Source organism: Ostrea edulis, chromosome 7, assembly GCF_947568905.1.
Source record: "Ostrea edulis chromosome 7, xbOstEdul1.1, whole genome shotgun sequence".
Lineage (NCBI taxonomy): Eukaryota > Metazoa > Mollusca > Bivalvia > Ostreida > Ostreidae > Ostrea > Ostrea edulis.
This window is the reverse complement of record NC_079170.1, coordinates 13998476-14011089: the sequence shown is the minus strand read 5'-3', so window position 1 is coordinate 14011089 and position 12614 is coordinate 13998476. Positions and strand designations below refer to the sequence as shown.

Genomic DNA, 12614 nt, shown 5'->3' with positions numbered 1-12614 from the left:
GATTGAAATTGTCATTAACTGAGATACCATCATTCAACTTGCTTGTAAGATTGACATAAGTTGGTGTAAAAATGAATTCGATGAAGTTCAAAATTGGCAAAACCTTAACATTTTCTCTATTTGTTTCTTCAATAATTTATAATTACCACAAGGTAAAAATGCAACGAAGTAATATACACTGCGTAACGCATTTGATTTTAATAAAAGATCAATTGAAATACAGTATAAAACTTAGATGTACTTCTCGGTAATTATAATTTATCAAAGAGAAAGACATAAAAATGCTTAAGTTTTTTAAATTTTTGATATGTGTAAACACTTCATTAAATACATTTTCGTTGAAATGTTGATCCAATGTTGAAGATATGATATGTATGAATATGTTATGTGTATGTTTAATAATCCAATGAAAATTGATAGCAATTTCATTCGCAATATAGATATTAATGCATTTTTCGTAAGATGTAAATTTTCGTACCACCTGAAGCTTTTGTTCTATAGAGACAGCGTCTATTACAGGTAAAAGTTATATGTATTTAGACATCACTGTATACGTCAATGCGTTCCGTAATTATGGCATGCATAAAGCTAGAGGGAAATTTTGATCCTGCAATCATGCATGCATTTCAATTTCATATAATTCCGGTTCCATTTCGGGCATTGATTTTGTTTATATAGATAATCTACATCAAATGCTAATCTTGTTATTCTGATACTTTAGTACGAAGCCGATAGGTGCCAGGGTATAGAATTAATATTTATTTAACTGGCGGCCGCCACTTAATTTATGTGGTGGCCGCCACTTAATTTAACTGGCGACCGCCACTTATTATCTGGCGGCCGCCACTTATTATCTGGCGTCCGCCAGATAAATTAAGTGGCGGCCGCCAGTTAATTTATATGGTGCCCGCCACTTAATTTATGTGGCGGCCGCCACTTACTTTAACTGGCGGCGGCCAGTTAATTTATGTGGCGGCCGCCAGTTAATTTATATGGCGGCAGCCACTTAATTTATCTGGCGGCCGCCACTAAATTTAAATCATTTATATGGCTGTCACCAGTTATTCAATTCCTCTCTCTTTCTCTATCTCTCTCTCAAAATGAAAGGGGTGCAATCCATCCCCAATGCCTAGTAATATGTATGTGATATATATATATATATATATATATATATATATATATATATATATATATATATAATTAAGAGCATTAAATTATTGTTTTTCGATTGTACTGCTAAATACGTAGAACCACAGGGCTGACCCTCCATTTATTTGAACGTTCAATTTTTATTATTTTCACATTTAAACTAAATTATTTTCACATGTGAAATAAGATTAATTGGCCCCCACCCCACTCTTTTTGGTGGTAGTAATGAATGGTAAAAATGTAATAATGAATGAACTGATAAATTGAAGGATGAACGGAGATCTCTCCCTCAAATTTAGGAGTACGAAGTTTGAACAAGAGACATTTTAGGTTCTTTTTCTGCTTGTCAACAATTGTAGAAGACAATTTCTCCTCCGACTGTCCCTATGCACTTTGAAAAACGATACTGCGTGTTTGCGTACTATTCTAAATATTTCCAAAATAATCACTCAGCGATACGAATTACATTGTTTTTGCAATTGGCAGCCGCCATATATGAATTAAGTGGCGGCTGCCAGATAAAATAACTGGCGGCCGCCAGTTAATTTATATGACGGTCGCCAGATAATAAGTGACGACCGCCAGTTAATTTATATGGCGGCCGCCAGTTATAATAAGTGGCGGCCGCCTGTTAAATTAAGTGGCGGCCGCCACATAAATTAAGTGGCGGCCGCCAGTTAAATAAATATCAATTCTATACCCTGGTACCTATCGGCTTCCGTACTTTTGTGTTGGGTTTGCGGTCAAAATAAAAATGTGCAAACCCACCCCTGTTTTAAACTCCTCGTTATACCAGCCAATAATATTCATAGGTGTTTGGGTTAAGGATCCACCCACCAACCCACCCCAATAACTTACAACAGTTGATTTAATTTTTTTTGGTTGTTGTTGAAAATTTCTGATGGATGACATTAATGTTGTGCATATCCCAAACAAAATAAGCGTTTTTTGGGTCCCCCCCCCCCGAAATACTGCCATTGGATATAATAGCGGAGCACAGTTTCTAACTCTCGCAATTTGTTGTCTGCAAAAATGTCAAACTCGATCGGAAACCCTTACCCAGAGTCGTCGAAAATGCATTTACCTCTAACAGTAACCATTACCATAGCTTCCTAAAGCATCCATTGTTTAGTTACACAACTTTTTTGTGGCAAATTTCATAATCCATTCGGAGAATCCCATCATTTCTTACAGGTAGTCGTAGATTTTCTACTTTAATTGCTGGGAGTCGGTATGCAACGGAAATAATCGCCGAGTCGAGGAATTTTCAGAAAGGGGACAGCCCGAGGAGAGCTTCTGGATCATATCGCAATTTTCTAAAAAGCGCACATTTTCAAATAGGAAAAACCACCATAAATGATGACAGAATACCAGATAGTTGAGAATGGATGAAATTGAAGACAGGGGGATTTTACCCTGACTACCTGGTTGGCTTGTTTTGCTCTTGCGGCAAATCAACATTTTTAATGTTCTTCTTATTCATTCTCAATGATCCTTCATAGCAATAATTTCAAGGAAACCCATTTTTCATTCACAGTCGTTGATGTCTTGTATACAAGTTTTACATAAAAATCTTTTTGTGTCAGAATAAAAAATAGGACAAAAAGATTCCATATTTTTACGAATGTTGAAACAAATCGTTTCAGTAATTGATGCAGATTTATCCAAAGTTATACTGTTCTGAGTCAGAATTACCCTTGATTATACAGCAGCAGAATTAACTAATAAAAGGCAATAAAACAATTGATATGATCTATTTACAATTGATCATTGATAGAAACAATAGCAAAATACTAACTTACGGTAGTTGAACAATAAATTCAAACAAAATCTACACACACAAAGACAGTAATTTCAAAATCTTAGTTCCCAGTATAATAAAATCCGAAAGCATATGAAACGTAACCAGATTAAAACATATTAGAAATTGTAATTTTGTTTAAAAATAGTGAGGGGCACCAAAGAAATCCACCTTAAGCACATCTTGACTTGACAAGCAAAAAAAAAAAGTAAAATAAAAAAAAAAAACACGTACAAATGTAAGATATAGTTCTGACACTCCAAAATCCTATTTCGCGAATGGGGGGGGGGGGTGCTTTACACTTCCCTTGTCACTTTTTTTTTTTTTTTTTTTTTTACACTTTATATATTTTGCTTGTATGCCATTTCCTACTGACATCATTAAGAGAGAATTTTGAAGAATTCAAGATTCATGGCCTCTGGAGGGTCTTCCGACTGTAATGACTCATTTTTTTTTTTTTTTTTTTTTTGTGGCTATACTAACTAACAATACCAATTTGATAAAAATGAGATCCTCCATCTGCTCCGTTGTTTTTATGTTATAGAGACAATATAAAAACAAAGAAGCGGATCGGGGATCTTATTCTAATCAGATTGTAAAAAAGTCTTACTTAAGGGGGAGGGCACAACCATACTTCTTTCCCCTTTGAAAAGTGTGGGGGCATGTGCCCCGGCTGTACCTTCCCCTACTCCCCTGTACTGTGTACAACATACTGCACTTTTGAACATTGCAATGGGGGATCCCCTTCTAATATAAATGAGATATAACTATTTTCACCGTGAGAACATCTTTTTTGCAACTAACAATTTTATGACGGTTTAAAACGTAACTAGGTCAACAAAAAATGTAGTACGGAGAGAATAGGTCTACATGCAAGAAATGGTGACCGCCCAGTATTCCGACGGTCCGGTAGTCCGACGGTCCGATAGACCGACACTCCGATAGTCTGACGGTACGGTAGTCCGACGGTCCGATAGTCCGAAACTCCGATAATTTGTGGCCACATATAAGAGATCGCTAAGTAATAGGCAGCAGAAAACAGATTAAGTGCCGTGTGCCAGAGCGATTTTTTACGTCACAAGAACAAAACATCGCACAGTGGGAAAACTTTGAACGGCTTCGACCTACATCGGGTACCTGTAAAGTGCGAAACGAAACGAAACGAAATCTACAGAAACGTAATCCACCGAAACGAGACGAAAGAGATTGTATAACCGAACTCTGTTAATTATAATAATTAAAAGTGGTGTATAACTGAACTCTATTAATTATGATAATTAAAAATTGTATCTTAACCCCTGTTAAAGTTACCACATATAAATAAAATTCGCCTCCCCATTGTGGTAAGCTTTCGGCTTGACAGATACAAAGTTTTAAAAGTTGGAAGAGGGTGAGTAAGCACAAAGTTCATATCCGAAGTTGATTGAATACCCTGTGCAATTAGTTTCGGATCCATAAATTTCAGAACAGAGGGTTACAGTTCGGCATAAATACACGTTTCAGTATTTTTTGCTTTAAAGACAAATCTATGTGTATACATGTGGATATTGTGTATTTGTATGTAGTATATCAAACGGTGGATTCTGAGTATGTCTTCCCGTTCTCTTTGTAATTTCTGCTTCCCTTGTTCATAAGCCTTTTGAGTTTACAAAATGCTGACCTCCTCCTGATATTATTGCATAAAAAATTATGTTTTCCGTCCCGTTTTCAATTCCCCGTCCTAGCAACAAAACAAATGTATAGAGTTATATTTAGACTCGCTACATATCAATAATAATTTTTAATAACACATGTATATATATTTTACCGAATTGCATTCATATAATATGATATACTATCTAACGTTTTCCATTATTGAAAGTACTCGCACCTCAGCAGTTAGAGATAAAATAAAAGGTTTAGAGCTTTTCCTGCTTTCAAATTTCTCAGACACCAGTTTCTTAAAACAATGTGTCTATACCCAGAGGCGGATCCATCGCCAGCGACCCCACCCCTTGTTTAGTGTATTTCGCCAGACCTTTGAGACTGTAACTCTCCGTTCTGAAATTTATTGATCTGAAACTAATTGCACATGTTATTTAATCAACTTCGGATATGTACATTTTGCTTACTCACCACCTCCCCCCTTTCCAGCTTTTAAAACTGTGTATCAGTCAAGCTGAAAGCCTACATCAAAGGAGAAGCGAATTTTATTTATATGTGGTAATTTTCACAGGGGCCTAAGATACCATTTCTAATCAAAGAATTCGGTTATACAATCTGTTTCGTTTCATTTCGATGGGTTTTCGTTTCGGTAGATTTCGTTTCGTTTCGCACTTTACAGGTACCCACCTACATCTACATGTATATATTTCGGCATCGTCGGAAGCCCACGGTTGATTACGCTTCATTCCTTTTTCCATCACCCGTGTGTTCATTCATTCCTACTCGCTGTGTGTGTGTCTGTATGTCTGTCTGTCTGTATGTATGTATGCTGAATTTAAGGAACATTTTCATCGTGTCCTTATAGACAACTATGTAGATATACATATATATACAGATATCTATAGGCTTGTAGGGAGGGCTGACAGCGGACACTCGTCAGGGACGTAGCAACAGAGGAGGGGGGGGGCTGATCCCTTCCTCACTTTTTAAAAAACTTCCCTTTCTTCTTTTTTACATGTTAAAACTCTTTTTGGTTCGGTTGTCCCCCCCCCCCCACCAATCCTTTCTGGCTGGCCCCCAGCTTTCCCCTTTCAAAGACGATGCCACGCGCCTGCTCGTGTCCCCTTAACACTTTCAAAAGTAAGGAGTGGGGACAAGAGTATGTATGCGCCCCCTCCTTACACTTCTGGGACCCCAAACGAGATCCTCATCTTTATATCAAATGTTGTTTGATAACATCCTCCCCTTAATTCTAGTGCAAGAAAGGTATACCATAAAATTGGTATAAAATTCGGATATACAGATTTGCGTTGAAAAAGTTAGATAGGCTCTGATTGGCGCATAATTGCATTATTGTCGTCCCATACAAAAATTAATTTCCTTATCGATTGTGTTATGCCCCGTTATACAGAAAATTTTCATTTAATAAACTTTTGCCCGTGGATTGGGGGGGGGGGGGGGAGGGGGGGAGGGGGGGGGGAGGGGGGGAGGGGGGACTTGAGGCCTACTTCAAACTTTTAAGACTGAGCAGGTTGTAGGGATTCCTACCATTTTTAGCTTGTTATTTCAGGGGTTGGGGTGATTATGTAGGTTACCGTCGCCATCTTCATGACGTTTATGTGGAAAATTTTGGAATTGAATCCCATTTTAGCATGTGCCCCAATCTAAGTTTTGTGCTTTCTCCTACCAACACTTTACGGTATTTGACTACGGCATTGGCGTTGCCTTATAGCTAGTAACAAATCCGTCCGAACAAATTGCTAATTCATCCGAAAAAATAGCTAATTCGTCCGAACGAATTACTAATTTGTCCGAATAAATAGCTAATTCGTCGGAACAAATTGCTAATTTGTCCGAACGAATGTCTATTTCGTCCGAACAAATCCATAATTCGTCCGAACGAATTACTAATTGTCCGAACGAATTACTAATTGTCCGAACGAATTACTAATATGTCCGAACAAATAGCTAATTCGTCCGAACAAATTGCTAATTTGTCCGAACGATTTTCTATTCCGTCCTAACAAATCGGTAATTCGTCCAAACGAACTACTAATTCGTCCGAACGAATTGCTAATATGTCCGAACAAATAGCTAATTCGTCGGAACAAATTGCTAATTTGTCCGAACAAATAGCTAATTCGTCCGAACGAATAATATATTTATATATGGCCTTTCTACGCCGCCGTAAGTTCACACTTGAATGATTTTGGTCAGAAATTGATTGTCTGATTTATAATCAGCCCGTGTCGATTTTGGCGGTTTCTGGTAATTTCCTTAAAATAATGCCTGACATGAATAAATTTTAACTCTATTAATTAACATTTTTAGTGATGGTCAACATGTCGGACTATCGGACCGTCGGACTATCGGACCGTCGGACTACCGGCCCGTCGGACTATCGGACCGTCGGACTACCGGCCCGTCGGACTATCGGACCATCGGAATACTGGGCTTGAACCGCATGAAATAATGCTTTGAGTGCTGACAACCTGAATATTAGAATTGAGTACTTTTTTAACCGTGGTATATTCTCATCTGATCAATCTATGTTTATTTTGTGTTAAAAAAGTGAGGGAGCACAAATCCACTTGTGCCCCCCCCCCCCCCTCTTCCAAAAGTAAGGGGGCACGTGCCCCCGTCCCCTTGTCCTACACCCCTGGTAGGCATAAACTATCCAGTGAAATGCTATAGTCTACCCAAAGTCATCGTTCGCAAACTCACTAATACCTTTATCAACACTTACTCATGTTTCAATTCTTGAAAAACGATAATGATGCGTAAATGAAATAAGCTATTGACTTCAGTTGCAAAACATGTATGTCAATTCACCAGTTTTAAGAAGATGTGACGCCTCTCTGTTACACAAGAAGTATTACATATTTAGACGCAGCTCTTTTTATGTGTGTGTTTGAATTACACAAGATCTATACCTGTAAATAGATAACATAAATACATTGGTAGATTCAGAGGGAGGTGTGGAGGTTTTATAGGTTGTACCTCTGCCAATCATTACAAAATGTTGCTTAATGAGGTAAAAATAACACATTTTGAGAATGGAACTCCCCTTTTGAAAACTAAAATTTATGGTAGAACCCCTTTTGAAAATTCCCTGGATCTGTCCCTGAAATATGTGGGGGGGTTTTCCAGTTGTAATTGGTCATGGAACCTGCAGTGGTTTTTCCACAAATTTAATGAACTAGTTCTTACTTTTATTTTATTAACCGTGACAAAAAAAAATTGCACATGGAATTTTGAGTAGAGGGGCAGCAGGAACGATAACTCTGGGTAAATAATGACCTGAAAACCCGTATCAACTCCTTTAAAATAGATCAATCTGCTAAGAAAGGGAGGGGGTCATTTTTCTACTGGAGTCGTATGCATAAACATTCTTAAGTCCTTAAGCATATACTTAAGTATGAATTTCTTGCTTAGCAGGTTGAGATTTTACTTAGCATATTGCTTAGCAGATTGCATAAAACTTCTTAACTCTTAAGTATATGCTTAGTATATGCTTAAAGTTAAGCATGGTCTTTACTTGTCTTAAGTTCTTAAGCATATTGCTTAGCAAGAACAAAATGGCTGACAGAAAACAGAGAACATTCAAACCACGAATTAATCCCTTAGAATCAATGACAGCAGCAGAACTGCAGCACAGATTTAGATTTGATCAGGAAGGAATTGAATTTATAACATTTAATTCAAAATGACATTATGCCTTTGACCAACAGAAATCACAGTGTACCTGCAATTGTGCAAGTCATGGTTGCCTTGAGATACTATGCTACAGGTAAGATGCAGCTATGTAGTGGTGACAACTTTGGTCTTCACCAGTCAACGGTTTCAAGAATAATTCAAAGAGTTACTACCGCTCTTGTTCAACCAATAATTGTCAAGCGATTCGTTTCCTTTCCAATGGACCCAGGAACTATTCGAAAGCACCAGGTTGACTTTTTTGCCATTGCTGGTTTCCCAGGCGTGGTTGGGGCGATTGATGGAACTCATGTGCGAATTATAGCTCCCAGTGAACACGAAGTGGAGTATGTCAACCGGAAAAACTTTCACAGTATAAATGTACAGATTGTATGTGATACCTGTTATAAGATTTTAGACATCGTAGCAAGCTGGCCGGGAGCGACTCACGATGCCAGAATACTGAGGGAGAGTGGTCTATTTCAGCACTTTCAACGACGTTTATTGCCCGTGAAATGCCATCTTCTCGGTGATAGCGGTTATCCTGGGAAAGACTGGCTGCTGACACCTTTTTTTAAATCCACAAGCTGGTCCACAGTCACGGTACAACAGGTAAGGAAATTAGGGCCTAATATATATCGGAGCACTTTGAAAAATAAACACTTATCGCTTATATTACGAGAAATATTCTCATATTCTCTAGCAGCACACCCATCATGACGAGGACGCTGCTGTTCATCCAAATTGTTGGGGTTGCTGCTTTCGGTAAACGGTACCGAGGCATTTCGACCCAGTTTAAATTCGCTCTCCCCATTCTGCATAACAAACATAGATATCATTCATGTTAACTATTACGAAAGATACAAGTCGAATTTTTATTGTTGACAATTGGTCACTTAAAAAGACGGTTCCATGTTCTTCATGGATAAATACGTCAGCATCCTCAACGTGCCAGCAATGTCATCATAGCATGCGGAGTTTTACATAACATCGCAAAAATGTTCAATCTGCCCCTCCCTGACGATGATGACAACGCAGATGCTTACAATGACAATGGAAATGCCAATGACCACATAGTTGCAGATATCCAGGGTACAGATGGTCGAGCTTACAGAAACCACATTGTTTCTGCTCATTTTATGTAAACAAGTATGTGGTCAATGGTCACTGCGTAACAGTAAATGAAAAGATACAAATAATTAAAAAAGTACTGGCAACATTATTTAATTCAAGATTATAGAACTATTTGATAAATACTAAATGTGAGTAAATTCGTGACAAAGCGCTTATAATTCACTACTTGTATCTATACTCCTTCAATTCTTTCAATCTGAAGTCGTATAAACTTGTTTCTGAGGGTGAGATTCTCAATTTCTAGTTCTAGCTTCTGCTTTTGCAGATGCGGGTCAATTACGGTGTGGGTGCAAACATTGGTAGGACATGCGTTTGGCTGTGGGACAGTAACAAAGTTTATTTGTTGCTGCCCATCTCCAGATTCACTGGTGCTGATGACATGGAGATCTTGAGTCACAAGGCCATCTGATTCACTGAAATAAAAGGAATCGAATTCTTATACATTGATAAGTTTTTGGGTTTTTTTCAATTTCCAATCCAAGAATTAAGAAATGGTGTATAAAATTCCTGAACATACATCGTACTCGCTGTGGTTTCCGTGCTGATCTTTGGTCTGTCGAGCATTAGATATGTTGTGTCAACTGTACCAGGGATCCCACTGATACTTATATTGTTGGTACCAATAACACTCCCAACTGCTTCTGCTAATGGCGTTAAAGGCTTTCCCGCTGGTCCACTGCCTACAAAATTAAACAAAATACGCTGGTGCCAAAAACAAGTAATGATAAATAATGTAGTATAATTCTAATGTTATTTATTACAATTGTTTTGATTGGACAAAAACTGGGGGCATTATTTTTCAGGTATGACACGCAACATAATGACTTCTGGATCTTCTTTCTACAAAGAGCTAGAGCCACGAAGGGTCAAAATCGGTCTGTATTTTTATGAAAAATTATCTCAAACTTAACAAACAAATATTGCACTAAATATTGTCAATATACATCGTAGTAAATGTATTCATATCAAAATGTTAATTCCGTGACGTCATAACTGTGTAGTAGATGTCATAACACGTGACGTTTGCACAGATTTCTCTAAAAAATGACAAAGAACCTGATTCACAAACCCCATATTATGGCCCTTAAAATATATAAAAATGAAAGTAAGTGTTGAATAGGAGTATTGGTGTTATAAATATGTATCAGAATCCGGGGCTTAAAAAAACATGTTAGATTTTAAAAATAGGAGCACAACTAAAGCTGTATACATACTAGAACCGGATATGGTACCGTATTTTTGTCATTTTCCACCAAAAACTGGTTATTTTGTAAAGGTTTTGTCATACGGGTTTCATCTCGCCCAGAATATTTAAAGTATTTTTATAATATACACCTTTTCAATTGACCATAAATGCAAAAATAGTTTAGGGCGAGCTAGGAGCACTATTTTTATTTTTCAAAAAATCATATTCCGGATTGCTAAAAAAATATCACGGTTATAATGCGCTGGTGATGGTAAACTTGAATTTTACAGATAATATTGCTGATTTAAGTATCTTATGGAGAAAGAAACTACGTTTTTTTATTTCGTGTCATGTATATAGGTCATTTTAGTTCGGTATTTATTTTTAAAGCAAGGGAAATTCCCTCACCTAATAAAAGTTTTCGGTTGCAGCTTGTTTTGCCCTTTTACTATAGATGTTCATTTTCAATGCTTAGTTGTTTTCATCTTTTGAAGTCGTTCACAAAGCATCTTCATTGCATCGTTGCTTAAAAACTGTGTACAATTTTGGTAGTTTTACATTATTATCATAAACATTATCATTGAACGAAACGAGTTACCGAAACTGTTAGGCCTAGTGACTGAAATGTACATGGCGTCTTCTGTCACTTTGGGATATATCGGAAAATATTCAGGCTTCACGCAAGTATTCTTGTATGGTACTGATATCATATCGAATAATTTTTGCTTTATTTATTTTACAAAATTGTTACTACGCAGCTTTAGACTGTCAACATTCGAAATAACTGTTTTATTTAACCTAACTTTACGTACATTGGTAGCGAGTCCTTCTTTACAGTATATCAAAGTTTCGGGCTGAATATTAGCATGGCCTGGTCAGGCAAAAGGGAATTCAAATAACAGATTTAAACTACAATATGACTTACCATAACATGCAGCATTGCGCCTGTTAAATCCGACACAGTAAATTATGTTTACAAGCAATTCATAGATAGCAAATCCACATGTTATCGATGAGACATGACGTCATCTGTTGTAAAACATTCATGACGCATTTTATGGTTCGATAGGCGGATCAAGTAACCCCCATATGAAAATACATGTACTTGATATACCGTGTTTTTTTTAATTCCACATATGCTATCGTCGTACATGTCAAGAGTTTTTTATTTTTTTTTTTTATTTTTATGTAACTTTATTTGTAAACAATTTAAAAACTGCATTTTGTTGTGTGTGTGTGTGTGTGTGTGTGTGTGTGTGTGTGTGTGTGTGTGTGTGTGTGTGTGCGTGCGTGCGTGCGTGCGTGCGTGCGTGCGTGCGTGCGTGCGTGTGTGTGGGGGTTTTTTTAGGGGAGGGGGTGTAAGACAATACAGTATTTATTGTGCATGTTTAATTTCGTTGATTTTCTATTTCATAGGCCTAGTTCGAAAGCCTATCAACGCATCAGTGTTCCATTGTCCAATGTAAAATTAGAAAAGGAAAAGTAGTATCTTCTTGGTTGTCAAGGAGGTGTGTCCCCATACCAAGTTACATTTATCCAATATAAACAAATATTTTTTTCAGCGTGCTCAACAAGTCAAATTGCGTGATACAAGTAAAATTAAATTATGACAGACGGGCTGAATGCTATATTATATATGTGTTGCCAATTAATAAACTGGACATGTGTTTTGCCAATACATGTAAATATATCTTAATTTAATAATCCAGCCTACAATAGCAACAGGAAATGGTGCTTAAATTGTCCAATCTTCGAAACCTTAAATTGTGTACATGTGTGTGGTGGCGGTGGTGGGTGGTGGTCTTCATCCACTCAAACTGTCCCAATCCCCTCTCCCGAATTCAATTCCTTTAAGTGTGCAGTGGATAGATCGCCACATGTACCCATCCAAGTCTACTGCACTATCGGTGTCAAATGCAACTAGTTTACACAAAAAATATACAGACAAAATGATTTGACGATTTGCATTTTAGCTGCGTCTATTCATACACGCTATACAACTGTACT

At 37.3% G+C, this 12614-nt stretch overlaps 2 protein-coding genes across 2 annotated transcripts; one reads left to right on the top strand and one right to left on the bottom strand.

The window, feature by feature from the left end:
• Nucleotides 1-8308: 8308 nt before the first annotated feature.
• On the top strand, nucleotides 8309-9432 carry LOC125656710 (putative nuclease HARBI1). Its single transcript, XM_056145568.1, has 2 exons — nucleotides 8309-8899; nucleotides 9226-9432. Exons 1-2 carry the CDS (start codon nucleotides 8309-8311, stop codon nucleotides 9430-9432), a joined length of 798 nt encoding a protein of 265 aa, XP_056001543.1.
• An 89-nt stretch (nucleotides 9433-9521) lies between these two features.
• On the bottom strand, nucleotides 9522-11547 carry LOC125656711 (uncharacterized). The gene is made up of 3 exons (XM_048887303.2): nucleotides 11533-11547; nucleotides 9939-10123; nucleotides 9522-9834 (listed from the first exon to the last, which is right to left on the bottom strand). Exons 1-3 carry the CDS (start codon nucleotides 11545-11547, stop codon nucleotides 9594-9596), a joined length of 441 nt encoding a protein of 146 aa, XP_048743260.1. The 3' UTR covers nucleotides 9522-9593.
• Between the last annotated feature and the right edge of the window lie 1067 nt (nucleotides 11548-12614).

Bases quoted from the DNA above. Each gene is read 5' to 3' on its own strand.
- LOC125656710 (XM_056145568.1), top strand. From the start codon at position 8,309: ATGCCTTTGACCAACAGAAATCACAGTGTACCTGCAATTGTGCAAGTC. The intron at 8,900-9,225 runs GTAAGGAAATTA...TAAATACGTCAG, and splicing joins CCACAGTCACGGTACAACAG to CATCCTCAACGTGCCAGCAA.
- LOC125656711 (XM_048887303.2), bottom strand. The intron at 9,835-9,938 runs GTATGTTCAGGA...CTTTTATTTCAG, and splicing joins GAAACCACAGCGAGTACGAT to TGAATCAGATGGCCTTGTGA.